This window comes from Pithys albifrons, chromosome 6 (genome assembly GCF_047495875.1).
Source record: "Pithys albifrons albifrons isolate INPA30051 chromosome 6, PitAlb_v1, whole genome shotgun sequence".
Classification (NCBI taxonomy): Eukaryota; Metazoa; Chordata; class Aves; order Passeriformes; family Thamnophilidae; genus Pithys; species Pithys albifrons.
This window is the reverse complement of record NC_092463.1, coordinates 24,153,932-24,181,836: the sequence shown is the minus strand read 5'-3', so window position 1 is coordinate 24,181,836 and position 27,905 is coordinate 24,153,932. Positions and strand designations below refer to the sequence as shown.

At 45.4% G+C, this 27,905-nt stretch overlaps 1 protein-coding gene across 3 annotated transcripts; it reads right to left on the bottom strand.

Moving 5' to 3' along the window:
* Positions 1 to 19: 19 nt before the first annotated feature.
* On the bottom strand, positions 20 to 26,225 carry NEK9 (NIMA related kinase 9). 3 transcript variants are annotated; one of them, XM_071557812.1, is made up of 22 exons: positions 25,934 to 26,225; positions 24,643 to 24,820; positions 22,310 to 22,365; positions 21,376 to 21,446; positions 18,160 to 18,265; positions 14,421 to 14,552; positions 13,375 to 13,485; positions 12,747 to 12,811; positions 11,776 to 11,826; positions 10,863 to 11,055; positions 9,500 to 9,644; positions 8,336 to 8,536; positions 7,874 to 7,920; positions 6,904 to 7,059; positions 6,413 to 6,521; positions 5,743 to 5,904; positions 5,198 to 5,368; positions 4,923 to 4,982; positions 4,159 to 4,352; positions 3,781 to 3,945; positions 2,891 to 3,103; positions 20 to 2,543 (listed from the first exon to the last, which is right to left on the bottom strand). In XM_071557812.1, exons 1-22 carry the CDS (start codon positions 26,120 to 26,122, stop codon positions 2,421 to 2,423), a joined length of 2,898 nt encoding a protein of 965 aa, XP_071413913.1. In that variant the 5' UTR covers positions 26,123 to 26,225; the 3' UTR covers positions 20 to 2,420. The 3 variants fall into 3 exon arrangements, with proteins under 3 accessions (XP_071413913.1, XP_071413914.1, XP_071413915.1); XM_071557813.1 differs by lacking the exon at positions 5,743 to 5,904; XM_071557814.1 differs by lacking the exons at positions 21,376 to 21,446; positions 22,310 to 22,365; positions 24,643 to 24,820; positions 25,934 to 26,225 and adding an exon at positions 20,295 to 20,441.
* Between the last annotated feature and the right edge of the window lie 1,680 nt (positions 26,226 to 27,905).

The window sequence follows — 27,905 nt, the reverse complement described above, 5'->3', positions numbered from 1 at the left end:
AAAACTCCGAACGCAGGAGTATGAGTTTAACATTTATTTAAACAGAAATTCCAAACCACTCCACCCTTTAACCTTTCAAAAAAAGACAACAAACTAGTTTTCAGCCAGTGTCAGAGCAGGCATAAGTTGTGTTCCACTATAACAACTCAGTAGCAATACTAGCAGGAGACCAACACATATGGAGCTAGCACTGCATGAAGGGGAGAAGTAAAAAGGGTTTGAAACTGCTCAAAGGCACTTCTGCCCACTTGCCTTTCCGCTTTTAGCCCAAGATGAATGCTGGCTTTAAACTGCTTTTTTTGTTGTGTAGCTGGCTGGTGTGAAATCCGTGGTCTGTAACAGGCACAACCTGGATAGCGTGAATCCTCTAAGGCACATAAAAGATTGCAGAGCACAGGGCATCCTCTGTCAGGAACCCTAATCTTCCACCAGATCCAAGGGGAATCCAGAATCCAGTCTGTGCACCTAGCTTCCCAACTGCAGAACATCGAGAAATGAGGATAGCAGTGTGCTGCAGGAGAGCGACTCCCATCAGCTTGGTGATTGCTTATTGGACATGGCTCAGGCCCACCTTTTCACTCCTCAAAGGCACTGCTGCAATGTGACCAACAACCCTCAAGCCAGGACCCTGATCTGAGAAGTGGCTCCTAGGCACGTGGGGGAAAGGAGAGCAGAGTCACAGGGGCTACCAAGCGCCATGGCTGCATCAGGGTGCCTGACGCTTCCCACCTGCCAGGAGGGCTCTCCTCCTGCCCTGCCTTCAGCAGCAATGGACAGGCACACTGGTACAATCCTTGCCCTGGACACTGCACTGGAGAGACTGCACTTGATTCAGCTCCCAGAAATTAGCGACAGGCACCAAAGAAGTATTTAAGGAGCATTAAGTTACAAGCACATGGTTTGGTATCCACCTCTAGAAACAAATGGGAAATCCTGGATTTCCCAGAACAGTCTCTCAAAGTAAGTCTAGCAGAGGTAATAGGATAACCACCTCCAGTAGACCTAAGGCAATTCTAGTAGTAACATACCATTGATGGGCATGTTTTAAGCCTGATGAAATCACAACTTCACTCTCACGCAAAGGTGAGAGGAACTGAGGACTCCTTAGAGACTTCACATAAAGGGGGGTGGAGGCTAGCTGCTCCCAGGGATCCTACCAATCCTGTAAGCTGACTATAAAGTCAGTTTGCTAGTAAATTTAAGGGGAATAAAATTAACCCCATTCTCTAACAGAAGATGAGGAAATAGTAGCTTCAGACCATGCCTCTTCCCATCTCCAATTTTCTTGGGAAAGCCTCTCACTTCTTGAAGGAAGGTGAATTCCAGACAGAGATTTGATCATTTGTGGTCATTGGGGAAGGCTGCATCCTGTGATCACTGCATTAATGACCTATTCTGGGTAGGAAATGGCATTCCAGCTTCATCAAAACACTTCAGTGGAAAAACATGGGTTCTTCCCACACCCACACAGAGTCTAGACACAGCAGCTGAACAGAAAAGAAGCCAAGCAGGGAGCAGCTACAGGCTTATGCCAAGAAACCAGAAATTCTGGCACCCAAACCAAGTTGAACAGCTGGAGCAAGAAACAGGTAACTTGGTCTGAGGCCCAGGCACTTGATATCTGGTTGGGAAGCAGGTAGTCTGAAAACAAGAACCAGAGATCCCATCTCAGACAGTCCCTGCTACTGCTGTGGGAAACGGCACCTGATTCACTCATCTCGGTGCGTTGCCTGGAAGCTGGAAAGCCCTCAGCACCCAGAACAAAGCCTTTCAACTCTGTCTGTACAGACCAGTTGACACAGCCATATGGTCAGAAGCTGTGCCTCAAGGCCAGGGACATGCTGTCTACCATTATCTCCCTAAGAGGAACATCTCCACTGCCTCCAGAATGAGACACATTTGCTGGTCGCTCTGGCCCTGAGCAGAGGGAAGCAGCCTCACTGGTAGGGCTTTACCACATGGTAGGGAGAGGATCCCAGTCCTTCACCCCTCTGAAGTGAAGGTGGCGAGTCTTAGGGTTCAGCCAGCTTCAGTACAAAATAGGTTTCCTCCTCTCATCTAGAGATGCAGCGATGAATACTGGGGTCCCAAAGGCAGCTCCCAGGAAACAGTGAAACAATGAAAGGGCCACAAGCTGCTACTGGAGCCATTGCCATAATGGGGCCGTTCTGCCTCACGTGCAGAATTGACAGATTAGGTACAAAGAGGAGCCGCTGCTGCTTCAATCACTGAGCTGGCCTAGAGCTCAGAGACCCTTCCTCTCTCAAACTCACTTCTAGTTCATATCAAACGTACATGGGTGCTGCTCTGGAGCCTCCGGCCTCACTCCTTGTCCGTGAGTGACCTGAAGCCAGGAAAGCCGCTCTCTGCATTCGGTTAGTGTGCTGTGAAGTTAGATGGATCCCAGTGGGCTCAGGAGACTAGAGGCTGGAGCGGCATGAGTCTGTTCCCAGGAGACACCAGGAATCTGAATCCAAGTCAGGTTTTGGATCCACTTCCACCTCCTCTTTAGCTGTCTGTGTTCCTGCAGAATGAACCTCCACCTGACAAAACACACAGCAGTTACCCAAACAGGTAGAAGCTGTACAAGGTACAGTTTGTATCCTCCACAGCCATTTCGGACTCTTAGACACATCTGACTGCCCATCCCTTCTTATCAGGAGAAACAAAGGGACATCCCAGGTCCCTCACTGAAAACTTTCTGGCTTTCCTGTTTTGCTACTACCAGAGCCGGCATCAGCAGCTCATACAAGAGACAGACACCATGGTCAGTCCCCCACTCCCAACCTGCCCAGTTAAGAGCTGCTTCCCTCTGCACAGCCTCGACTATCTACACAGGAGCATGGCTGAGTCCTGAGCATGGATGTGTACCAAGGTGATGGATCCCCACCTGCTGCAAACTGTCTGTCCCCTTGCAGAACTGCTGGAGTTGGGCACTCAGACGAATGGTTTCCTGCTGCAGCTTCTTCTGATCTTCCAGACACTGTAAAACCAGGGCTCGGAGGTGCTCCACCTCCACTTGCAGAGCACCGCACATGCAGCCTGCCATAGGAGGTGCATCCTTTGCTTCACCACACGGTAAGGTTGGACTCAGGCAAGTAGGCTGCAGAGACATGGAGGGAAGTCAGGCCAGGTTTGAGCGCAAGGCCAAGAGTTGTATATGCCACAGGAAAAAAAACCATGCTGACAGCATCATCCCAGTTTGTTTCCTGACTTCCCAAAGTTCTAGCAGACTAGGTCAGCAAGCTAGTCATTCTGTCTTGAATACAAAATCACTAGATTCCACCTTTCACTGGGACAGTTGTTCCCGTTCTCCTATCACCAAAATCCAGCTCGTTTAACCTCCTTTCCCTATGTGTGGGATCTCTGCCTCCTCTTGGGACAGAAAATTTCTGGAATAAGGTAGTCTCACAGGTTGTAATTTTTCAATGATATCAGTTTTTCTATCTCACAGCAAACTGTGCTTTTTAAGTTCCTGTATTCTGGTAGGCTTCTGGCCCTTGGCTTCTCTTTTTTTTCTAATTGTATTAACCACATTTTCCCACAAAACTGAAACTGATCTCATTGCTTTAAATCTGACCAAGCCCCAGCTTTCTGTTCTAGATATTTGTGCATTGTTCTCTTTGCAGCATCATCTCCGATTATTATCAGCCCTCTTTTCCTCATCTAGATGAATTAGGCCAATCCAACAGCCTCTTCCCAACCCCTCCCCACAACTCAAACATTGCCATTTATGGTCCCCAAGAGCTTTTAGCCAAGCATTCACTTGGATAACATTACCCAGGGCTCCATTTTGGGCTTATTTAGTCCAACAGGTTCCTCGGAGGCTTCTTTGAGTCCTTGAAGTTTCTGGTAAGGAAGAGTCTCCTTCTCGGGCTCTGAAGATGCCATGCTCAGAGGAAAGGGGCTGTCAGGCATGGGGATGAATTCAGCATTCTCCAGCTCCTGGATACACAAAAGCAGCACTGTCGGGCTTTGGCAACTTCCTGCAGCTCATTTCATCTTCTCAACCAATGCACCAACACCCTCTTGTGGTTAAAAAGGCAGTGAGGCCTTAAGGGCTTAGTGCAGGAGGGCTCTAAGAACTGTTGGAAGGGGCCAACCAGTTTTCTGTAGCCTAGATCCCCATGTTAAGGCATTTCTGAGACACCACATTACCTTCCGCAGCCAACCAGGGCAGGAGCTGCTGTCAGTACTGTTGCCTCCCGTAGCTTCTGTGGTGCTGATCCAGCCCCCCAGCTCACGATCTGCTTCTATGGTTCCCCGAAAGCCTCCACTGGGATTGGGGGTTTCTGCTTCCTGTTCATTATTATCCTCTTCCTCTCCTCCTCCAGTTGTGCAGCTCTGAGCCACTAGCAAACGAGAGTGAAAACTTTATACTTTTCCCACCTCAGCTATTCTTGTTGCCAAACCCCAGCTGGACGAGAGAAGATGCATAAATTTGTGCTGTATGGTCATGGTGAGAGCATACAATAATGGTGTCTCCCTCAACAGTTAGCTCCTAACATTCCCTGCAGGCCTTCCCACAAGGGCGTGCATGAAGCAGTCTTTTGCAGCTCCTTGGCCTCAGCCATCCCACAGGTCCAAGAAACTGGACTCCACCTCTCCAGCAGCTGCCCCATACTCCCCCTTCCCTCATCATCTCCCTTCAGTAAATTCCTCTCGGCTTTTCCTTGTCATATTGAAGTTCCACAACTACAAAGACCTCTCTACACCCATGCTCTTTTTCCTCTATTTCATTTGCTGCTTTCTCAGCTTTGGACCATCCCTTTCCAGGCACAGCACCAACTTGATTTCCTCCCTTTGAGCTCTTCTGTGAGGCTTTTGGAACAGAGAGAAACTATCCTGCAGGCCCAGACTGCATCCACTCAAATAGCCATGGAAAGGACTTAAACCACAGCTCCCCAGGGCAGGTTACTCACCAGTGCCAATGGACAAGCCACTGCTATTGGATCGGATTGTTTTAGAGTTTAACACCTTTTCTGCAAGGAGAGAAGCATGCTTTCAGTTAGAGTGTCACATGGAAAGAAAGACAGGTCCTCCAAAGCCAGTTTTGCAGGCCTATAGGTCAGAGCAGCTTGCCACATTCCCCCCAGCCCCATCTGATCTGTTCCCAGGCAGGATTTATACTCTAGGTCCTGACAAGGAATCCATCACCAGAACCAAGAGCCAAGACTTCATTTAAACTTACACTTACCAACAATGATGATGGTGTGCCAGCCACGGCATGACAGGTCTGGAACATGATGCAATGATCCAAATATTGGTCGAGGCCATGAGGTACAAATATCTGAGCCATGAGCTCTCTCAGTTGACGTCATTGCCAGACGCCCATTCCCGCCGTTACCCCAAGCAAAGATATGGTTGTCTGAGGAAAAAGAAATTCAGAGGCTCAATTCCCTCCCTCCTTCCTGGCCTGTAATTGCTGTAGTGATCAGTTTCTCTGCTGTTATTGCTATCCCAAAGTATCTAATCCACCAGTTCCATTTTGCCAGTGGGAGAACAAATCAGTAACAAACCTAACAGAGTCACAACGTCAGCACTCTGCAGCCTCAGGGACAGCAAATATTTGGTGCTGCACTGGGACACTAACAGAGCAAGACACCTCCACTCTAGGAGGATTTCTTTATTTCAGCACAGTGCTGCTGGAGGTGGTCTAGGAAATGCTCAGTGGCAGCCAGTTAACCATTCTGCAGATCAAGTTTAAAGTAACCCACCAGAACTTGGCAAAGACCCACTCACCGTCAGTAGCAGCTATGGTGAATTCATCTCCACATGAAACCCTGATCACCTGCTTACCCCCCAAGGGGCCTCCCAGCAGGTTAATTCCCAGGTGCTTCTTATAGTCCCCAACACCAAGCTGTCCGCACTTGTTGGAGCCGAAGGTCAGCAGGCGGCCTCGCTCTGAGAGGAGGAATGAGGAGACAGTCACAGCCAGGGCTCAACCTCAGAAGCAGCCATGCATGCAGAGAACAAGCAACAGCCCGGGACCAGGAAGGACTCTGCTGAGCAGCAAAGCCAGGCTGGAAGGGAACAGTGCCAGCCAAGAGGAATGGGTTCAGCCTGGAAACATCTCCCCAGTTCCTTCTCCCACTATTTCCCATTTCCCTTTTCTGATGCTAAGGGTTGGGACTCGAAGCCTGACTTAGTCATAAATGATTCCTCCAGTAGCCCAGAGCCCGATTCTTTCCAAAACTTTTTTCCCCTTAAAAAAAACAAGGAGTGCTGATATTGCTGCTTCAGCAGGCCAGAAAACAACACTGCTGAGAAACAGAAATCCTGGGTTCCTGGAGGAGGCATGAACCTTGCTACCAAGAACACAAACCCCAGTGTTAAGGGCCAGGCTGAAAGGACCAACTTGATGTAACATAATTCAGCAACCAGCATTCACTTCATAATGCAGAGGGCTCACCATCAATGGAAGCTGTGTGTGTCTTCCCTGGAGAAATGGTACGGATCTTATAGAAGGACAACTGCTTGGCCAAAGTAAGGGAAGTGGCGTATGGCACCTCACAATACGTCTGAGAAAAGACATGTGGGTAAGCACAGTGTGAAAAATTACAGATTCATCAGCTAAGACCTCCTCAGGCAGGTCCTAGACCACAGCATTAAACCTAGACAGTCTCAACACAGGTATGGTCAAGAATTGCCAGAATCCATATCACTGGCTAAGTCACCACAGAGCAGCTCACACCGTTTCACTACCTCAGATCTGACATAAGCCTACAGGGCAGACAGAAAACTGAGGAACAAATTGTCTCCTCCCACAAACCCAGTATCCATTGTCTTGGACTGCAATTAAAAAATTGGCACAAAGCTGATAAACGCTTTGTCACAGGCCCTCCATTTCCCCATATAATACTGACTGCTGGGAGCTGGAGCCAGACATCCAAATGCACTTACGTCATGGTTGATTATGCCTGATGTGCACTGATTCAGGCCCAGCTTGTTGAACTCATTGAGTCCACATGCCAAGACTTTGCCTGTCTGGGTGAGCAGGAAAGTTCCATCACAGCCACAGTGAACAGACACAATGTTTAAGGTCTTTGGAACATCCACCTACATGAAAAAAACGTATCCCAAGAAAGTAAAAATCCCAACACCTGCTACACGGAAGCTGGCACATGGAAAACATACAGGGTTAGAGCAGTGGTACAGCTAGTCTGGAACTGACAATAGTAAACACAGTTATTTTGAATCAAGGTGTAAGAATATTACAAAGTCTTCAGCATATTGAAACTGCAGTTATAATGTGGAAACTCAAGGCACACATCAGTGACCAGCATGGGAACCAGAAACATGGTACACAGGCATCCTCGTCAGCTGAGGTCTACCAGCACCAGACCCAGTTAGGTGAGCAGGTCTGTGTGCACTGTGTGGGTGTGCTACTGTGTAATCACAGGTATTTGGTTTCTGTGCACATCCTTAGAGGCTTCAACTCCCCTGTGGGTTGGAATACTTCAATTACTCCCAGCACTGCATTTCAAGAGGCTTTTACTTTCAACTATCTTTAACTGATTATATCAAATTCAAAGACTTCCAGCAGCTGCACTGCTGTGAGTTTCCTCTACAGATCTGAGGTGTGCCATTTGGTATTTCCCACTGTGATTTCTACAACACTAAGCTGTTATTCCCAGTTCCATCATGGAGATCAGAACAACGAAGCTCTAAGTCACTAGGTTGGTTGGTTTGGGAGTGGTATGCCACTCTGCCATGATCTCTAGGAAGAGATGAAGCAAAATGAAGCGAGGAAGCGAAGTTAAAACCCTCTCAAACCCTCAGAAGAAACACCTGAGCCTCACACTTAATATTTCTAAACAGGATTTGGATTTATGTCCACACATATTTTGAGAAGAAGTAGTCATAGCCCTACCTTCTGAGGGGTGTAGTGGTCTTCTTCTGAATCCAAGCCCAAGCGCCCTGTAGCAGTGAAAACGCTGCAGTTAGAAATGGCCTTACAAAGTGCCCATCCCTAAGAACTGGTATTGTCTCTCCACAGTCCCAAAAGAATCTCTCTACAGAACTTGAAACCTGCTCCCCCTACATTCACCAGCACCTGCCAATCCTCAAGGGAACCCAACCCCACTCACAGAATGACTGTTCTACACACAGGAAAGCCAAGAGGCAACCTAGAGCCTCCCAGAGCAGCATTCTAAGTGCTGCATCTCCAGTTCCCCATCTTTACCAGGAAAGAAGGCCTCAAAGAAACAATGTTCTGTTCTCCCAGGGAACACAGGCAGCCCTCACCCAGGCGCTCCATGACACACCTGCATCAAGCCACATTCTGGAGCAGGCATACCCAGTGCCTTTAGGCTTCAGGAAGACTTCAACGTACCGTATTCTCCACAGCCCCATGTGTAGACTTCTCTGTTCCTGGTCAGCACTGCCACGTGGTTATCTCCACATGAAACCTGCTCCACAGGGTTGGTAAGAAAGAAATCCAGCTGCAGGGGCTCAAGCACTTCAGAGCCATAAGCCTTGTCAATGCCAATGCATCCATAATAGTCTGAGCCAAAGGCATACACCTGGCCCTCATCTGAAAGACACAAGGGAAGCTTAGGTAGTACACAGAACTTATGTTAGGCTGCATATTAACCTCTTAGGACATGGCCAGACCAACTTCTGTTCTGCAATCATTCCTTAAGTGCACAGGAATATCATCAGGAGACTACGGAGTCCTTTCTTGGTCATGTTAAGATGAATGACTTTACACGACAATCTGGAACTTTTCAGTGTCAAAAAATCTTCAGTTGGACCTGCCAATTTCTTTAGCAGAAACTCACAAATTGATCCTGAGGCTCTCTATATCACATCACTACTCTAAGCATCTGAGCTTCTCTCTGTCAAATCTCTGCTCTTCCAGCACTGGCAAAATAAATTTGAAACTACCCTGTTGAGAATTTTTTGTATGTGTAAAGCAGGATTCAAATTCTTCCATAACAGACAACACCACAGCTGACACATCTTTACAAGTATGAGCAGGGTTAGCACTAGAGGCAGCTTGCAGGACTCAAACGTTCAGAATGAAATGGCAAATTCCATATACATATTTTCTTTTGTCATTGGGTGATTCTATCCACACACAGTCAAAAAGAGTTTCAAATACATCTACGTTCTTGACTTCAGGCTCTACAAGCATGTATGAAGGCAATATGTTCACTGGTAAAAGCAGGGACTCTGCTCAGCCACAAGGAGCTGTAGTCAACACACAGCTTCATCACCAAAAAGAAGCAGATCCTTAGAAAAATGCTCATCCTTCCTAGGAGTCAGTATCTTCCATTGTGTAATAATGTTGATCTGTTTCAAATGTTGACATGTAATCTATCTCGAATGTAATAATGTTGATATTATCCTCAAAACTGAGGGATGGGTAATGCATGGGGCTTACTCCTTTATGCAGAAAGCTGCCCAGCAAACAACTCCACAGCACAGCAAAGTGAGAGGACTTGTCAGTGCCAATGCATCCATGAGTCTAAGCCAAAGGACTTCCAGCTCTCACCTGTGATGCACACTGTGAAATCATCTCCACAGGACACCTGGCGAATGGCTTTTCCCTGAAGCTTCTCAACATGCTTTGGCTGCCGGTAGGAAGCTCTGTCTCCATGTCCCAGCTGCCCATGCAACTTTGTGCCCCCCTGCATATTCTGCAAGACAGAAACATCTGGTGAGGTTACGTATCCACAACCCTAGAGATGCTGCCAAAAGTTACAGCACCTCAAACAAACAGAAGACAGCACGAGAAAGTGTGGTAGGCTACTACAGGGAAGAGACTGCTATCTATGTGGCACAATGGCAGGCAACGTTCTCAATGGCAACACAGCCTTTCAGGCAGGTATGCACTAACAAGGAGTGATGCAGTCTCAGGCCAGCTGGGAAGGAATCCCTGCTCCTTTCTTACCTGCCAGGCTATGGAACCCTCCCTGCTGCAGGACTGAAATTCAACCTTCAGCTTTTTGACCTATTATTCTAAATCCTAACAGCTGCAAAGAAATGCATAGCATGAAGCAAATGACACTGAAGTGGCCCAACCTAGTAATTATGCAGGAAACCAAAAACAAGTAGTGTTGAAACTAAAGCTAAAATATTAATAGCCAGCTGAAACTTTTCACTGGCCATTCCTGCAGGAACATCCAGAAAATGACTTCAAGTTGCTCTCCTCCCATTTGGATCTCTTTTTTTTCTCAACAACCTATTAGTATTTTGTAATCTTTCTTAAAAATTGTGTATCATCAATAGAAAAGCCCATGGAAGCCTGGAAATACAGAATACTCCCTGTCACTGAGCATAAGCCTGAGATGTTTAAAATGTTGTAGTTCAAAATGCATTATATGCCAGCACTTTTTTATTCACTCTAAATTATTACAGAATTTCCACTCATCACAAGAGGCAGAATTGTTTAGTGTAAGACATCTCTGCTTTCATCCAAAAGTTGCCTCACAGATGACATCTGTATTGCAAAAAGGTCACTCATTCCATCTACTCTGATGTTGGAAAACCCTCAAAAATATACAAAGCCAAAAGAGCATCACAAAGTCTCCAGTGCATTTCTAGTAGTCAGCAAAGGAAAGAAGAGATGTCTGACAGTGTTTGGGCCTACAGGACTACCACCTACAATCCTCAAGTGCACAGCAAGCTTCCAATACACTTCCTGTCACAGCAGAAAACTTCTCTGAAGATGACACTTGCCTTGGGAGACTTGGTTCAGCCCCGATTCAGATGGTCTCACAGTGTCCACTGCAATCAGATTTCTCCCTTTCCAAGTCTCCTGCCCATCTGATTCTGAGAGGCTTGTGAATGGTCAGCAGTGGATTTGGACTCTTCTTTCCCATCTTTACCCCCTTCGGGCAGTTTCTCTCACTTACCACCCAGGTGTAGAGCTCCTTCTCCACTGTCACCACAGCAAAGTGAGTGTTACCAGCACACACCTGGCGCGCACTGCAGCCACTTTTGATGGCATCCAGCTTCTGGGGGGTGGACTTTCCACCCCCCCAGACATACACCTCACTAGTGCGCGATGTCACCACTGCAATGGGAGCCTCGTTCACAGTACTTGACCTGCACAAGACCCCCGACAAAACACATATGCTTTAAATAATGAGTTTGCGTTAATTGTCATCACTCATTTTCCTACTGTTGTCTAGCAGTTTCCCCTTCATAACCATTCATGGTTATTATTTTCACAAACTATTCTTCCAGCAAACTGTGAACTATCCATGAACTGGGCCAACTTCACATAAAGTGCTCAGACAGTGACAGTACTTCCAAGATTATGAGGAAAAACTGGTCAAATTCTATCTGACAAATAACAGAAAACCAGCCATATGTGATACAGAAGCAACCTGCTTCACAGAGCAACCCTGCCTACAGCCTTGCTGGGAAGTCCAGAGAACCTCTGCTATATCAAGTTTTATGGAAGATATTTTAATATTCAACATTCAGACAGTCATATTGCTCCTGCTGAAGGGTATCTGTGTGAGAGATCTACATTACATCTCAGATATGTAGGCTGTAAAGACTACATCCTCAGTAGGACAGATTAGAGCTGGATGCCTGCTGAGGTAAGGCTCCAACCTTACCTAGAAGCAGGATATAAAAAAGGCAGAGAAAAACATGGGACAATAACCACGTAACAACTTGTCAAATTCCTAGTATTCAGGGATCTTCCAAACTACACTATTTCATTACAGTTGTCACAGGCTAACACTCTCAGCAAAGTTTCTCTCTAGGGAGCTGTTCTCTCTATACTTCCTTTCAAACACATGTCTAAATAATTACCTTGGTCGCTTATTTGGCCCATTAAGCAGTGTGACTTTCTCTTCCATTTCCCTGCCAAAGGAGAAAAAGCATTTTAGAAAACAGCCCAATGGAATTTACTGACAGGCAGCACACACAGACTGCTTTCCCTTCCAATAAAATGCTGCTCCCTCTTGGAGGAAATGTGGCAGTTGTTTACCAGCTCGCAGCAATACACAGTAACTAGGGCAGAAATAATGCTCCACACAGCTAACAAACTTCCAGAGCAGAAGACAACAAACTACAAATGAAACAGAATATGGCCAGCCAATACCCTTACTGCACAAGAATTACCTTAAATGGCTGAATATTATCAGGATCTTGCATGCAGCAAGACAAAACTCAAAACTTTGCTATCACCAAGTAAAAGAATATGGTAGAAAGGACAAAGTCTGCTGTTTCCAAAGCAACCAACGTGAGATCGAAACAGCCCAGAATTATGGTCCACTTTTCATAAAAAGACAGTGTGTATAGGCTGATGGTCAAACAAAGCTAAAATGGGCTTTCAATGCAAGTGTCCCCCAAAGAAGAAGCAACAAAAGGAGAAAGTGAGGGCCTATATATTGCATGATATGTATATTTGAATATATATATTCAAAACGGCTTTTTCCAATGACTGTAGGAGGATCTCTGTGCCCCTTCATTCAGAAATCTAAAGAAGGAACCAGCATTTCTCAAAAGAATGCCTCAAAATCCTCAATACAACAGCTTCTACAACAAAGGATGCAGAGACCTTTCCCACCTTACCCATGCACCAACAGAACATCAGAAGACAAGACAGCAAGAAGGCATTTCTCTCCTAAAGAGGATGAAGTACTACTTCAATAACTGCCTCACATGAAGATAGATTCACTTACGAACTTTCCTACAAAAGCGCAAACACCTCTAATTTGCACAAACCCTCCTGTTTTCCCAGACACCCACACAGGTTTCAGGCAAGACCATCTGATTACCTCCTGCGCTTGCTGAGAAGGGGATGTTCAAGCAATTCGTCTGCAGTGGGTCTCTTCTCTGGGTCCTGAAAGAAGGAAGCAACAAGTAATTCTCTGGGAAACACTCATAACCTATAACAAAACCTTGGTCCAGAAAACATCATTCAAGCCTGCAAGGACCTCCTTCCCTGACCCCCTTCAGAAGGGAAAGGAATTAATTAAAATATTTAGAATTAATAGGGATAAATGCCAGGGATGTGCAGGAGGGAATTCCATCCTCTGAAGGTACTATGTTTACTTTCACAAAATTAATTCCCTACAGAAAGGCAGAACCCTAAGAGACTGCTGAGATGATACTCCCACCTCCACTGCATTAAAAAATAATTGCTTCTGCCAGTCCATTCAGTAATTGTCATCAAGAGTAAACCTGGCATCCCTCCGGAGCCTACAGGACTGAATGGCATCTTGAGACAATGTTTTCAGAAGACTGGAGAAAGCCCAGCGCTAGTGATGCTTCAGGCCTCACAGAGGTTACGCTGCATCAACAGCCCACATGCTGAAACAGGCATGTCATTCCCCCTCACCCCTGAATTCCATGGTTGAGACAGCTAGGGAGGGGTGTCTGAAAATTAAAAAGTGTTTCACCAACCTGATCAAGGCAGGAATTCACCATCTGGATCAGCTCGCAGGAGTAGACAGTGGAATCAACCTCCATGGCACGATTCCCCTGTACAATCTTCACACAAAGGTTCAGAGGATTCTGGGCAGAAATCAGAAACCAGTTGTAATAGAATGGAACTAAACTGCACAACGTGTCCAATGGGGAGAGATCCTACACACCATCATTATTTGATTCCTCTGACTCTGATCAGGATACATCTCTCTTCTTCCCAGCCCAGCAGGTTCTCCAGAAACCTAATTATAATTCCTTCAGAAATGGTACCTTTGATAACCAGGACTTGGCAGCAAGATACAGCTTCCTACAAAATTCTCTAACAGTGCAGGGAGGAGAGGCTTCTCTCTGCATGGAATGTCCTATGCAGCATACTGAGATGAAGTCAGGAAGGGATGGTATTTTCACATTGTGTCTTTCAGGGTTACAAAATCTGGCATTATGGCAACCAGCAGCTTTTCCCATCTCATGGCACAAGCTGGCAAATCACATATGCCAGTCAGTATTGCTCCCTTTCACCCTTCTCATGCCAGCTTGACCAGACATTTCTCACAACCAAGCTTTGAGAAAGAGCAACAGGATTTGATCCTACAAAATCTGAAGGCTGGAACTTTTTGCTACAGAATGCTACACAGAAAATTCACAGTTAGTAAAGCAGAAAAAGCAGAAAGGCTGCAATCACAAACTGCCTCCTTGTAGTGAAAGGTACTTCACGCGCAACCACGATGCAAATTAGCATGTTTTGAACTCTGCATGTGGTAAACCTGCTCTGCAGATCAGAGTGGGTTTAGATGCCAGAGAGGTTTCTGCATGAAGGCAGAAGGGCAATCTGCATGAAGGGTAAGGGAATTCGTGCAGGCGTTTTCTCTGGCTATACCTGTCACTCTCAGGCCACTGTTTTCTTAATCAATAGATTTAAACAACAATGAGAGAAAACATGACTTAAGAAAGCTATGAGCAAAGTGTGAATCTTAGGAAGATAAAAATAAGGTTACTTAATCCATCCTGTCTGGCAGACTTACAGTAGCATCAAAGGTCCTCTTCAGAGTAAGCAGCTCAAAGATGACACAGCCCACAGCCCAAATATCTGATTTGAAGTTGTATTTCACACCCTGGCAGAGTTCTGGGGACATGTAATATGGAGTTCCCACCAGCTAGGAAAAAAACATTTAAAAATCAGAAGTGATCCAGCAGCCTTCAATTCAGGAGCTCTGTATCCATCAAGTTTACACAAGACCACAAGCATCAGAGCTAGACACTGCTCTGACACAGCACTGAAGTGACACACCCCACCAATGTGCTGGAGGGGTGGGAAAAACAAGCACACTTCTTCCCTTATTCACAAGCCTATTCCTGAATTTCGTAAAAAATCCTAGACACCTCTCTGCTCAGATCCTGATGTGGTACATATTTTTCAACATAGTAGAGGTCATGAGAACATAGCAAGGACTTGCCTCTCTATTAAAAATACTACATTTAGAAGTAATTGGGGCCCTACATAGAGTGCAGGCATATGGAAATCCTTACAAGAGATTGAAGGAAAAGGGATTCAGCAAAGTTTTCAAATACAGATGCCAACCTATGGCTATGGAGCCACTCTGTCTGATCACAAGACACTGTCAGGACAAAGGTTGCTCTGCCTCAGAGGAGTTACTTTTGGCTCAGTACGTAGAAAGCTGGGTTGAGTCCTACCTGAAAGGCTTTCACTTCAGAAGTGGTCATTCCTGAACAACTGGTGCAAAACAAACACCCCCAACACATCAAAAAAATCCCAAACCCAGCACCTAAATACAGAAGGCCTCCCAGGTATTGCAGAAATAGAGGCATAGCTCAAAGTCACAAAAAGGAGACACAGAACAAACACAGTAATAAATGTAAGAATAAAGCTTCCAGACAAATGGAGCTCAATCCTTAGCAAGGAACTAGACAGCAAAAAGAGAAAGACAGAATTTAGAAAACGGGCAAATATTTATAGATGCCCTTTTTTCAACTCTATCAGCAAAGCTCCAAGGACTACAAAGCCTGCCCTTCATTAGACTCCGCTAGTATACTGCTTACCAAAGGGGCACATTCAGAATCTGCCATCTCCCTCCCATTTCCTGTTACAGAGTGTGACAGCTACAGAGCTCCATGAGTCCCAGCCACAGGAGGGTGTAGAAGCCCAGATAGCTGGAGCATCACATAGAGAACTAGGACACTGCTCCCGAAGCCTTTTTAAGGCAAGGATAACATCAGCTTTCTATGAGACACAGACATATTTTCTCTATCTTGCTTGGTGTCCTAGTTCAGCAGGAGGGACCAGTTAGCACTGTGTGTGGGGTGATCAAAGCTGTGTATTCTACCCCCTCTATTCATTCCCCAAGGACAATGGACCATTAGCAGCAGCTGCCCAGGGAGTCATTAGCACCTTCACACCCAGCCTGAGGGGGTGCGGCTGCTAATGGGCCATCAACAGTTCAATACCCCCTGGCTCCCAGGGTTAATCACCCATTGTGTGAGTCCCCACCCAGGGGGAGGGACTGGGTGCTCCCTGAGGGTACATAAGTGGTGGGTAAGAAGACCTCGGGAACTTCTTGTCAGATACAGAGGAGCAGCAGAACCTCGACAGGAGGAGATCACCGCTGTTACCCAGACTACAGCCCTCGCCTGCACCAACAGGTTTTTCATTTCCTTTTTGCTCTGGACTTGGGGGAGCCACAGGGGTCTCAGCACAAGGGCTAACAAACCCTCTTGGGTTTGTGCCCCAGGACACTAGGTTATACTGCTGGGGTATTGTGAGTTGAAAGCAATTTCCCTTTTGTGTCAGTGTATTTATCGTAATATTATTATTAAATTTTAGCTCTGACTTATAATCTCTCTTGTGGTAAGTTCATTTCCCCTGCTGGTTCGCCTTTAAACCATCACACTTGGTAAATGGGAGAAACAATGATAAATTAAGAAATCAATGTTTAGTAAGCAAGACATATACATTCTACCAAATCACAATTTGACAGTTACAATTACAAATACTGACAATAACATGTTTTGCACTTATTTCCCACAAAATTACTTCCAGCCTGACACTTGTCATTAGACTACAAATTGAGCAACAAGCTCAGAGCACAGCCAGGACATACAGAATGAAATCCAGCTGAAGATTTGTAGTTCAAAATTTTTCATGTGTGAAAAAGGAAAAAAAACCAAAACTTGCAGGTGTAGGTGTAGATGAACAGGGCCAACATGGGCAAAAACAAAGCTGGACATTCACAGCACAGACTGCATTTTATCTGAAAGTCAGAAGGCCATGAAAAGTGTCATGAAACTGGAACAGTTTTGCTGCAGTGCAGCCCAGTGATGGCTTTATGCAGTAGCCTTGAGTTCCCACTTACTGTGCCACTGCACAATAGTGCTCATGTTCTGGAGGAGGATTGGCAAGTATTTAACTACACATCCTCACAGAACACCAACACCTGGCACTGAATCTAATACAGCCTGGTAAAGGCAAGTGTGAGTTGGCTTATGTCCCAAACTATAATAAAGGCCTTTAGCAGATAGGAGCTCCAGACAATGTTTCCTTTTCCAAGACTAAGGCTCACCACAGAAATTAAGGGAGGTGGGAAATCCAAACTGAGCCTGTCAGGTGCCTGCAATACAGCTTACCCTGTGTCATAACTCTGGCTGTGAAAATGCTTTCTGGCAGGGTCTGGAACAAAGACAAGCTTAACAGTCCTCTGGTAGAATTAATCTCTCCTACAAAGCTGTGCCACTCTCAAGGAGCATTACCAATAAATCCTACACCTGGTTACCATAACAAGCACAAGTGCCTTTCTTGCTTCTCTGCAATTCAGTTCAGAGCCTGAATATTAAAGAGATAGGAGACATGCCTACATGGTGAAGTATCAGGCATGCACATCCAACCTATCTCTATCTCAGATCCACTTGAGGCAAAATTTACCTGTTAGCACAGCAGCATGACAAAACTGATTTGTTAAGCTGGCGTTGACTAGCCAGGAGGGAGTGCATTATTCTGATGTGACTACACTGCTGTCTTTGTATGTGCAGCTAGTACTGCCTTCGTACTACACAGACTCACCTTTGGAAGTACCATGCCTAGGGGAAAGCAGAGCAATGCACTCAGCACAGCTACACTGGCTCTGGCACTATTCTATGCCCACAGTGGCCACTATCTTTAGTCTATCCCTGCTTTGCAGAGAGAGACACCTCCAAAAGGTAACCTGGGAGCAAGGAAAACTGCAAGCTGCAACAAAGCAGCAAGTATGCCAGTGTTAGTGAGATGAAGTTAGGAAGTGAGGTTGTAGTGAGGTGGGAGTCGGTCTCTTCTCCCAGACAGTAACTGACAGGACAAGAAAAAAATGGCCACAAGGGGTGCCACGGGAGGTTTAAACAATACAGCAGCAAAAATTTCTTCACTGAAATGGTGGTCAGGCATTGGAACAAGATGTCCAAGTAAGCAGTTGAGTCACTGTGGTAATGTTCCCTGGAAGTGTTCAAAAAAATGTGTGGATGTGGCACTTGGGGACACGGTTTAGTGGTGAACCCAGCAGTGCTGGGTTATCAGCTGGACTCAATGACTTCAGAGGTCTTTTCCAACCTTAGCAATTCTATGATTCTATAACACTGCGGAAAACTGAGGGGAAAGGAAAAGGAAAGTAACAGAAAACAAGCAGAAAGAATGCACAATATCCCTGTTCTTCTGCAAAGCCTGCAGAAGTGAAAGAAAAACACAACTCAGTCTGTGTTGTGAAGAAGGCAGATACTCACAGTCTCAGCCATAGAGTACTCAGAGTTCAGCTTCTTTGCCAACCCATAGTCTCCCAATTTAATCAGGTTTGCCTTGGTTAGAAAGATATTTAATGTCTTTATATCTCTGAAAGGGGAAAAAGAAACACAAACACTCAGGTATATTGCCAGATTTTAGTTTCCCCCACATTACTGTCCTTTCCTCCCAAAATCAGGTACTGGCTACTCTGCCAGCATTTTCTCTCATGTACACACAGTTCTCCAAAGGCAATTTTACCCCAAGTACTGGGGCCAATAACTGCAGTTATACATGTTTTATCACATTCTCCACAGAAACACAACACAGTTTAAAAAGCCCAGGCTCTAGAACCTACATAAAGGCCACAGATGAAAGATAGTTCTTTCCCCCCTCTCAGTTTCTTCTCATATGAAGGTCATTGAGCAGGTCTTATTTTTCCCGGCTTTATAAATAGATCTAAGCCAGGAATTGCTGAGCTCACTAAAAACATAAATGTAAGTATGAATATGCATGTACGCAAATATAAACACACACTGGGAGGCTGTGAAACAGATGCCACTGTAGAACTGCATAATGCTTTTACCCTTTAAGAACAACTCTTTGTAACATGACATAGGATTCTAGCCCATGAGTTGGCAGGGCTGACTGAGAAAGCTTTAAACTAGGTTTGAAGGGGGCAGGGGATATGACCAGGCGTGCTAGAGATGAGACTGGGGGGGCATGCCAGTGTTGGGGGTGACACTGATAGCCCAGCTGATGTGCATTTACACACATCATGGATAACAAACAGGAGGAGCTGGAAGCCACTGTGCAGCAGGAAAGCTATGACATAGTCACCATCATGGAAATGTGGTGGGAAGACTTGTATGACTGGAGTGCTGCAATGGATAGCTACAGGCTCTTCATAAGGGAGAGGACAGGAAGGTGTTAAGGTGGCTCTGTACCTTAGGAGTGTTTTGACCGTATAGAGATGAAGGACAATGATGATATGCTTGAGTGCCTATTGGCAAGAACCAGGGGAAAGGCCAACAAGGCAGACATTCAGGTGGGACTCTGTTACAGACCACCCAACGAGGACAAAGAGGTGGATGAGATATTCTATGAGCAGCTGGCTGCTGATTGCTTATTTTTGTGGGAGAGTTTAATGTGTTGGATGTCTGCTGGAAACTCAACACAGTGGAGAGGAGGCAGTCTAGGAGGTTTGTGGAACATGTGGAAGATAACAGCGGGTAAGCAAAACTACCAGGGGCAGTGCCTGCTGGTTCCAAACAGAGAAGGGCTAGTGGGGGATGTGGCTGGAGGCCGTCTTCGGTAGTGACCATGAAATGGTAGGGTTCTCAATTCTCTCTGAAGGAAGTGGTCAACAAAACCTCTGCCTTGGACTTCTGGAGGGCAGACTTCAGTCTTTTCAGGACACTGGTTCAGAGAGTCCCTTGGGAAAAGTTTTGGGCCCCTTACTACAGGAAAGGCATTGAGGTGCTGGAGGGTGTCCAGAGAAGGGCAACAGAGCAGGTGAAGGGTCTGGAGAGTAAGTCTGCTGAGAAGAAGCTGAGGGAGCTGGGGTTGTTTACCCTGGAGAAGAGATGGTTCAGGGGAAACCTTATCACTCTCTACAACTACCTGAAAGGAGGTTATAGACAGGTGGGGGTTGGCGTCTTCTCCCAGGCAACTAGCAACGGGACAAGAGGAAATGGCATCAAGTTACACCACGGGATGTTAAGGTTGGACATCAGGAAGAATTTCTTCACTGTTTTTAAGCACTGGAACAGGCTGTCCAGGGAAGTGGAGGAGTCACCACCCCTGCAAGTGTTCAAGCACCAACTGGCCATGGCACTTAGTGATGTGGTTTAGTTGATATGGTGGTGTTTGGATGAAGGTTGGACTCAATAATCTTTGAGATCTTTTCCAACCTTAGTGATTCCATGATTCTATGACATGCTACACCCAGAAGACCAGAAGGCTGCTGTGCACAAAAATGCTGAATTCCAAAATTCATTGAAAACACTTTCTCTGTGACAGAGTTATCTATATGTAGTTTCACAGATCAATAAAGAGGCTGTAAGTAGGAGGGAAGCCCTCGCTGCACAATATGCCTCCCATGGCCAACACTTCATAACACCCTCTTTTCCTAACATACCGTTGGCAACTTTCCAGTGCAGATGAGGAAAACATCAAGTAAAGCAGCACTTTGCATTCATCCATTTGGGGCATCACAAAGTGCTGGATCACTCTGCCAATGTCTGCAGCAGAAGAAAATCACTGCAAACATTTAAGTAACTGTTGAATTCCTTATTATGGAAGGATTTGAGGCCACATATGTTCAGAGGTGGTAGGCAGGAAAACACTGCAAAGCAGAACAGACATGACATCTGCTTCAGGTCAAAAACCGAGGCGTTACTTTGCTGAGTATAAGGTACCAACCCTTCATTAACAAGGCTTGCCAATTACCAAAGATTCAGAATGGCAGCAGCCCAGATGCTTCCTGCAGAAAACATTCTCACACAGCTATGTCTGTAAGTTAGTGCAGCACATGATCCAGCTGTGCTAGAAGTGGCTGTCTATGTCTGGTATGCCCCAGAACATCACAGTCTCCTTGAAGCACACATAAGCCATGAGGTTTACTGCTCTCAAACAGAAAAGGGCAACAAAAAAGCTAATTAGCTACACATTAAAACCTCAAGAGTCACTGTTGAAATTACCACTACTGGCTAACAGACTGTACTACTTCCCTAAATAACAGGCCAAAGAAGTAAGATTCAGCAAAATGCAGGACAAATCTTTATATGGGTTACTTTACAGCAATGCACCAATGCAAAGTTTTCATCACTGTTATCCTCCAGGAATTAGAGGGATGTACTTGTTGGCTTGAAGCCACTAATTGTGACGCAGGTAGGAAGTATACCTTTGGCCTGAGGTAACTGCTTTTCCTACCCACTTTAGCAAATATCATTTACATGCTATAGCAATAAAGGCAAATTTACTTCCTTCCTGTATGGATAAACTCTTTGTTCACAAAGCTGCAACTCCATTTTCAAATACAAGATTTCCTGAATATTTATTACAAGATAGTTTCTAGCCCAGTAAAATTTCTTTACAGAAGTCCAACTACACTTTGGAGAGAAGCTCAGTGCTTGCTTTAAACATGGAAGCAAAGGAGTTCTTCACTCACACCCATGAACTGCACTGGTTACCTCAGCTTTGCCACATGCCACACTTACCTATGAAGAATTCCTGCTCGATGAATGCAGCTCACAGCTGATGCAATTTGAAAGAGATACCAAACCACCATCTGCACAGGTAGGAATATAACCATTAAGTGAGGCTCAAAAAACTCCCAAAAAACCCACCAAATCCCAAATCCTCACATGTCTCTGTCACAATGAGGCACAGCAAGGGGGCCTGGCTATACTATTTAGATGCTCTTTCAGAAAGAGTATGAAAATTTAGAATTTCCTGTTTTGGAAATCTCTGAAAAGATATTCCATAAGGTCAGTTGTTCTAATGCCATTCATAGTGCCCATCTGGACAAGTGTCACAGAATTCAGTATGTGAAAAGACTTGGAAATGACAACTAATGACCACTCAGAAACTTCTACAGTTTTGCTCTCTGAAATATGAATTGTTACCATTTAATATCCTTCGTGAGCCAGAAAGCCTTAAAAGTCACAATATAAGATAACTGTAATCAATAATCAGTTCAGCACGTGATGAAAGCAGATAGCAGAAAATAACTTTAAATAAAATAAAGAAAAACAAAAGAGCAAGACAGATTCGAGGAAATTACTCTGAAAAAAACCCTAGAAAATGTTCAAGAAAGGAGAGAAACTGAGTACTAATTAGGAAGAAACACAGAAAGAGGTTTTAAAGTTAAATGTTTGCCAAGATGATAAGGTGACAAAAGCTGTTCTCTTTCAGTATTCCTCCCTTGAAGTATATACTGCTCATAGACAGTCAAAAAGGAAAATAGAAGTTTCAGATAGTCTATAAATGTTCACAATATTGAACATGAAAGGAAGGATGCCAGCCTCCAGATAAACACAGAAGTTCCCAACCAGCACTATGGAAAAAATTTTGTAGAAATACTCAAACAACCAGACAAATCCCCAGAACATTAGGTCAGCCCCACTGCTCCCTCAAACCACTCCAAATTACCTCTTCTTCAAATAACTTGTCTTTCTGCCGCAGAATCTTATCGTAGAGGTTCCCTCCTGTAATTACAAGCAAGTGAGAAAGATAGAGAGGTTCATCTTAGTTATTGGCAGCAGTTACTCTGATCAAGTGCTGCTGAGAATACTCAAATCCACTAAGAGATCTGATCAACCACTACAGCTCTCCCTCAGCACTTCTCCCTTAAACTGGTCAGGCACTCACTAAATTAAATTCTTCTTCCATCTAAGAACTTCGCTGGCATATTTAAACTTAAGCAGAGATGAGTCTTTAACACCACCATTTAATACTCTCTAAAAAGCAAATCAGTAAGTTAGGCTAGCAGTCCCTACCTTTTTATCTGTAAGCACTTCTTGGGGCATGTAAACATGTATAACCTATATACTGACTCATGGGAGATTGTCCTGCTCAGCATTATAAATAATTAAAACGAGGGAGAGAAAACAGTTTTAAGGTCAGAGTAGTCCCTGAAAGCACAAATTATTGCCTTTCCCAACTTACTGCACAGCTCTGACCTGCCTCTTCTTCATCTGCCCTGCCAAACACATGGATGCAGAATTCACAAAGCACTGTCAACAGCAGCACCACCAACAGAAGCCTGAAATCAGCAGTTTCTTTAGGGCACCTCACAATTTCAAGGCAGAAGACTGAAAATCAAGGACAGCTAAAAGAAAGGATGCTGAGGGTTGCAGGTAGCGAGACTCCCTGTCAGATCAGCATCCAAGCAGTAAATCCCAAACCTCTGATCACATCCTGTTGTTACTCCAATTCCCAATTATCATGTATGATGTCCTAATAGTAACAGATGACCAAGACCTTCCCCATTCCCATGGGTATGGTGCAAGAAACCTTTTGGCTGTATGATTTCCATGGGTCTGTCAAGTGGTACATGTCCAAAGCAGGTTGCAATGGTTCCTTTATCTCCTTGAGTGACTTATTTCACACTTCCATGTTGGGAAGATGTTTCTAATTAAGATTCCCTTCACTTAATTTCCTCTCTTTCAGCTTTGCTATAACTTCTCAACATTTCTTTTTTCTGCCCTATGTCCGTATTTGCAAATTATCTACAAATCAGTCTTCACATTCACAATTTGACCAAAATATTCATTTCTGCCTCTTCTTATGAACCTCTTTCCTAGTGATTCAGACTATGCAAGCTTTTAGTCAGTTCTGATCATCTCTTTTACCATCTTTTTGCAGCTTTTCTGAACCAAAGAGCAGCATGACAGGTACTACATTGACAAAATGCTACACAAGGAGACAAGTTAGCTTTTGACTCATATAACCAATACACACATAAGAAACCCAAATTAATTTACTATTTGCTTCATCTAATCACATCTAACATTCTGACGTACATTATTCTCTCTTCAATGAATGTACTTTATAGGATATTTCTTCCTAAATCTATTTTAGATGTATTTACTGATGTTGTACCATGGTAAATCCAAGTCTTATGGTACCATGATGCACATGGAATTAAAAGCAAATAAACCAGTAACTTGGCTTCCTGCTCTGTAAAACAGGAGTGACATTTACTCAAATTTGAAACTCCTTTCTAGATCTTCAGAAGAGATGTGCCAGTTAAACAGTAAAACTTTTGGTTCTGAGAAGTGTCTGACAGTGACTAGTCCAGCCTTACTTCAAAAATTACTCACAAATTATCTTGGGCTTGTATACTGCAAAAAAATCCACAGAAACAACAATTAAGGTATTGGCAAAGCTACTATGCATAATTCCAAATAAGACTTCTGCTTTCTCATGTCTCTTGTTCTGTACCATCAGATATATTCAGGCAACAGAGGCTATATATTCATCTCCTGGTTATTATCCCGAAATAGAACAGTTTAGAGACATTAACAAAAATGTGCACAGGCATCTCTAAGTACTAAGCAGCTTCTCTCTATGCCCTCCAACAAACTGATCATGACCCCAAGCACTCAGTCTTTTCAGTAAGTAACTCACACAGAGAGACCACCCCTAAAAGAAAAGATGCCTCAAAGAGCTAACACAGCAAGGTTCAGTAGCAGTGTACATCACCAATAAGGCACTTCGACCACTGCACCAACCATTCAGAAGGGTCAGGAAATCACCTACTGTCTGAACTGGCTGCACTAACTACAGTATTTCTATTTATTGCACCTTAAACACAAATTGGAAGGGTTCTCAACTCTCTTCTTCAGGAGCTAAGCAGCAAAATTCACCTCCACTCCTCTGCTCCCCAGAGGATATCCCCAGGGATACTCCCTGCAGGTTCTGCAGGAAGGTGACCCTGAAATGTGGAAGGTGCCTCTTTGCAAATGGAGTGGGGCTCTCACCATTGCAGTACTCCAGCTCAATCAGCAGTGTGGTGTTGTCCATGAAGTGATTGTAGTATGCTATGATGTTCTCATGCTGCAACAGGGCAAGGATAACGATTTCGTTCAAAGCATCACGACGCTCCTTTTCTGACAGCCGGGTCAGGTCCACCTCTTTCCACACTACAAGTGAGTCATCCTAAAACACAAAAACATCTTTTAATTAAAAACACACTGCTATGAAGAGAACAGTATGTGCCTTTATAGCAGGAAATTAAAATTTCAGGAAAGGTAAAGACTTTCCTGTCTCTTGCAGATTTCAGACAAACGTTCTTTACAACATAAGTTTTGAGGCTTGTTATTTGTCATTAGAAATAGCACTGGCCTGAAGCCATCTTTCTAGCTGGCCAACACTCACTTTGGGGAAAGAAATCAAACCAGAACCAAAACACCAAACCAAGGGAAAGACACAGTCTGTTTTATTTCAATAAAAACTAAACATACTCCAGTTCAATAAAGGGAGATGAGGGTATTTCCAATCCTATAACTGTAGGATGTTATACAAGGCCATAAACTGTCATAAATATTAAAAAAAGGTTAAAAAACACAACAAGAAAACAAGAATAAATTTAGTTTGCCCTTGTTAGGCCCACCCACGTTGTCAGCTGTGCTATAAGTCATCTGTTAAAGGAACAGCTTTCACTAATAACTGCCCAAGCCATGACACCTCAGGGTGGCCATTGATAAAAAAAATCTTCCCTTGGGAAATCAAGTCAAGCACTTTTCTTTGACAGCTGCTAAAAAAACACAACTACAATTAAACTGGAAGGGATTAAACTACTTGGGAGCCATAGGAGAACTGGCTTTTCACACGGTCTCCCCTGAATATGCTGAAACGCTGAGCACGTGGGCGAGTTACCTGTAGGAGATGCCCCCACGTCTTCTGGGACCGAGACTGACAGTGCTCAAACGTGCCCACCTCCAGACCCTGTGCCCCGGACACCGAGGGCTGAAGTTGTCCCCTCGCAGGTGGGCTGTTCCCGCAGCGGCGCTGGGGGCTGGCGGTGTCACCCAGGGGCCTGTGGGTCACCCAGGGGGTTGTGGGTTACCCCAGAGGGCTGTGGGTCACCCCAGGGGGCTGCGGGACACCTCAGGAGGCTGCGGGACACCCAGGGGTCGAGTCCCGCTGCGGCTCCTCGGGCACTGCGGCCGCCAGCCCCGGCCCCTGCCGAGCGCCCGCCTGCCCGCCCTGACAGCGGCCCTGGCGCTACCGGAGCAGCCCCGGGGCCCCTTCGCGGGGCAGCCCACCTACCTCGGTGCGGCGATACAGGGTGGCCTCGCCGAAGGCGCCGCGGCCCAGGGTGCGGATGGGGATATAGTGCAGCTCCTCCTGCTCGCCGGGCAAGCCGCCGCCGCTGCGGGAGCCCCCCCTGCCCGAGGACTCGCTGCCGAAGTCGGAGCTGATGGAGTCGCAGTGCCGCTCGTACTCGCCCAGCGACATGGCGGTGGCGGCCCCTCTCGGCCCGGCGCTCCCTCAGCGCGGCCCCGCCGGCCCCACGGGCTCCATGTCGGCTCCCGACAGCGACCCGGAACCGCTTCCCGCGGCCGCGGCCTCCGCGCTCCCGCCCCGGGCCCGCCCCGCCCGCCGCGGCCTGCGCGGCCCGGCAGGCAGCGAGTCATCAAACACTGTCCCCAGTAACCGATTTATAGCAAAGGAGTAGTTTCTGGGGTTATTGTACTGATGTTAATTTTTCTTTTTGCATAACCGTGCTATACATAATATACATTATTGAAAAATAATTGGCAGAAGGGAGAACACACACACGGATAAGAGCACGATGGTATCCCGTGCACAAAGCTCTACTGGAGGCGTGAAGGCACTTGAGTGGATGGATACACGTTTCTCACCACTAATAAAATATAGCGTGTCCCTCTCTGTGCCACTCACAGTTGATGGATTCTCTATGTATTATGCATGGCCAACGCAGATCTGGGCAGGGCTCTCCCTGCGTGGGTGTGCCCTTCCAGCCTGTGCAGTGGAGTTTTTAGGTGAGGCACAGCGTGCGCAGAACTGGCCCCACCGTTTAAGTCGTGAGGTCCATCTGCCACGGCCGAGCAAGCTTGGACAGTGACAGGGAAGTCCTCGGGACTGTCACAGCACCCGGCAGTAACCGGGGCTGACTCTGCTGAGCATCCGAGATCTGACGGGATGGGATGGCAGGGAGGCATTGACCCCACTGAGACTCGAACTCAGGACCTTGATTCTCTCTGTAACCAAGAAATAAATTGAAAGCTTCATAAACATTTTACATCTGCAGTGCAATAATTTCTCTGTCATAAAGAAGTATTAGCAACCTTAATCTTAGATAAGTGATTTATTAATAATTATGCACACCATCATGTTTTGTTTTCCAAGTTCAGCACTCACAGCTAGAGGTGGGAAAGCAGCATGGAGTGACAGAGAACGTTCACTTCAAGACAGGTGATCAGTGCTTATGGGAGACATCAAGAGCTGAAACAAATTCCCTAATCACAGACACGGCAGAGCCCTGTTAGCTTTTATGTCGCTCCCTTGGGAAGATGCCCAGAGCATGAAAGAATGAGCAGGCCTCCTTGCAATGCAGTGAGGGTTAAAGAGCTGTTCAGCATTACGTGCACCTATTTATAAGTGAGTAACTTAGACATCAACACTTATTTACTAGGCATTGTAACTTTTTCCACACAAAGGTGATGCCCTTACAAGCAGCAAAGACAGCATGTTAGTTTTAGAATAAAGGAGCTTGCAGGAATGGATGAGAAAAACTCAGATGTGTTCTAAGGAACATTCGCTCCCTCCATTTCAAGGAGAGTACGTGATAAAATGTCATCTGGCAAAGTGTAGTAACTTTTTTAAAAATCTCAATGACAGAATCTCATGAAAATGGGATAAAGAACTTGGAACAGTTGTAGAAAATCAGAATACTAATTGAAAAAGTCAATCTTTATTTTTCCTATTTGAAAAGTAGAGCTATCTTGTCCATTATTAACTACAGTATCATACAAATTCTTTCATAAAATGCTCACAGTAGTACCTACAATCAGATTTAGCTACCCCATAGCATTGCCTTTAGTATGCTTTAAAAAGCAGGCAGTACTTTTCACAGCAAGATGCCCCTAAGGGAAGGCACTGCCACTGCCCACTCAGGTTTATTGGAATATGAGTGAAGAATACACACCCAACTTTACACTGTGTTTTTTACTCCAGCATTTAAGGAAATCAGACCACTGGGATGCAATGTGGCATT

Bases quoted from the DNA above. Each gene is read 5' to 3' on its own strand.
- NEK9 (XM_071557812.1), bottom strand. From the start codon at position 26,122: ATGTCGCTGGGCGAGTACGAGCGGCACTGCGACTCCATCAGCTCCGAC. The intron at 4,983-5,197 runs GTAAGTGTAAGT...CTCTCCTTGCAG, and splicing joins GCACACCATCATCATTGTTG to AAAAGGTGTTAAACTCTAAA. The intron at 2,544-2,890 runs GTGGGGATCCAT...GTGTTTTGTCAG, and splicing joins GGACAGACAGTTTGCAGCAG to GTGGAGGTTCATTCTGCAGG.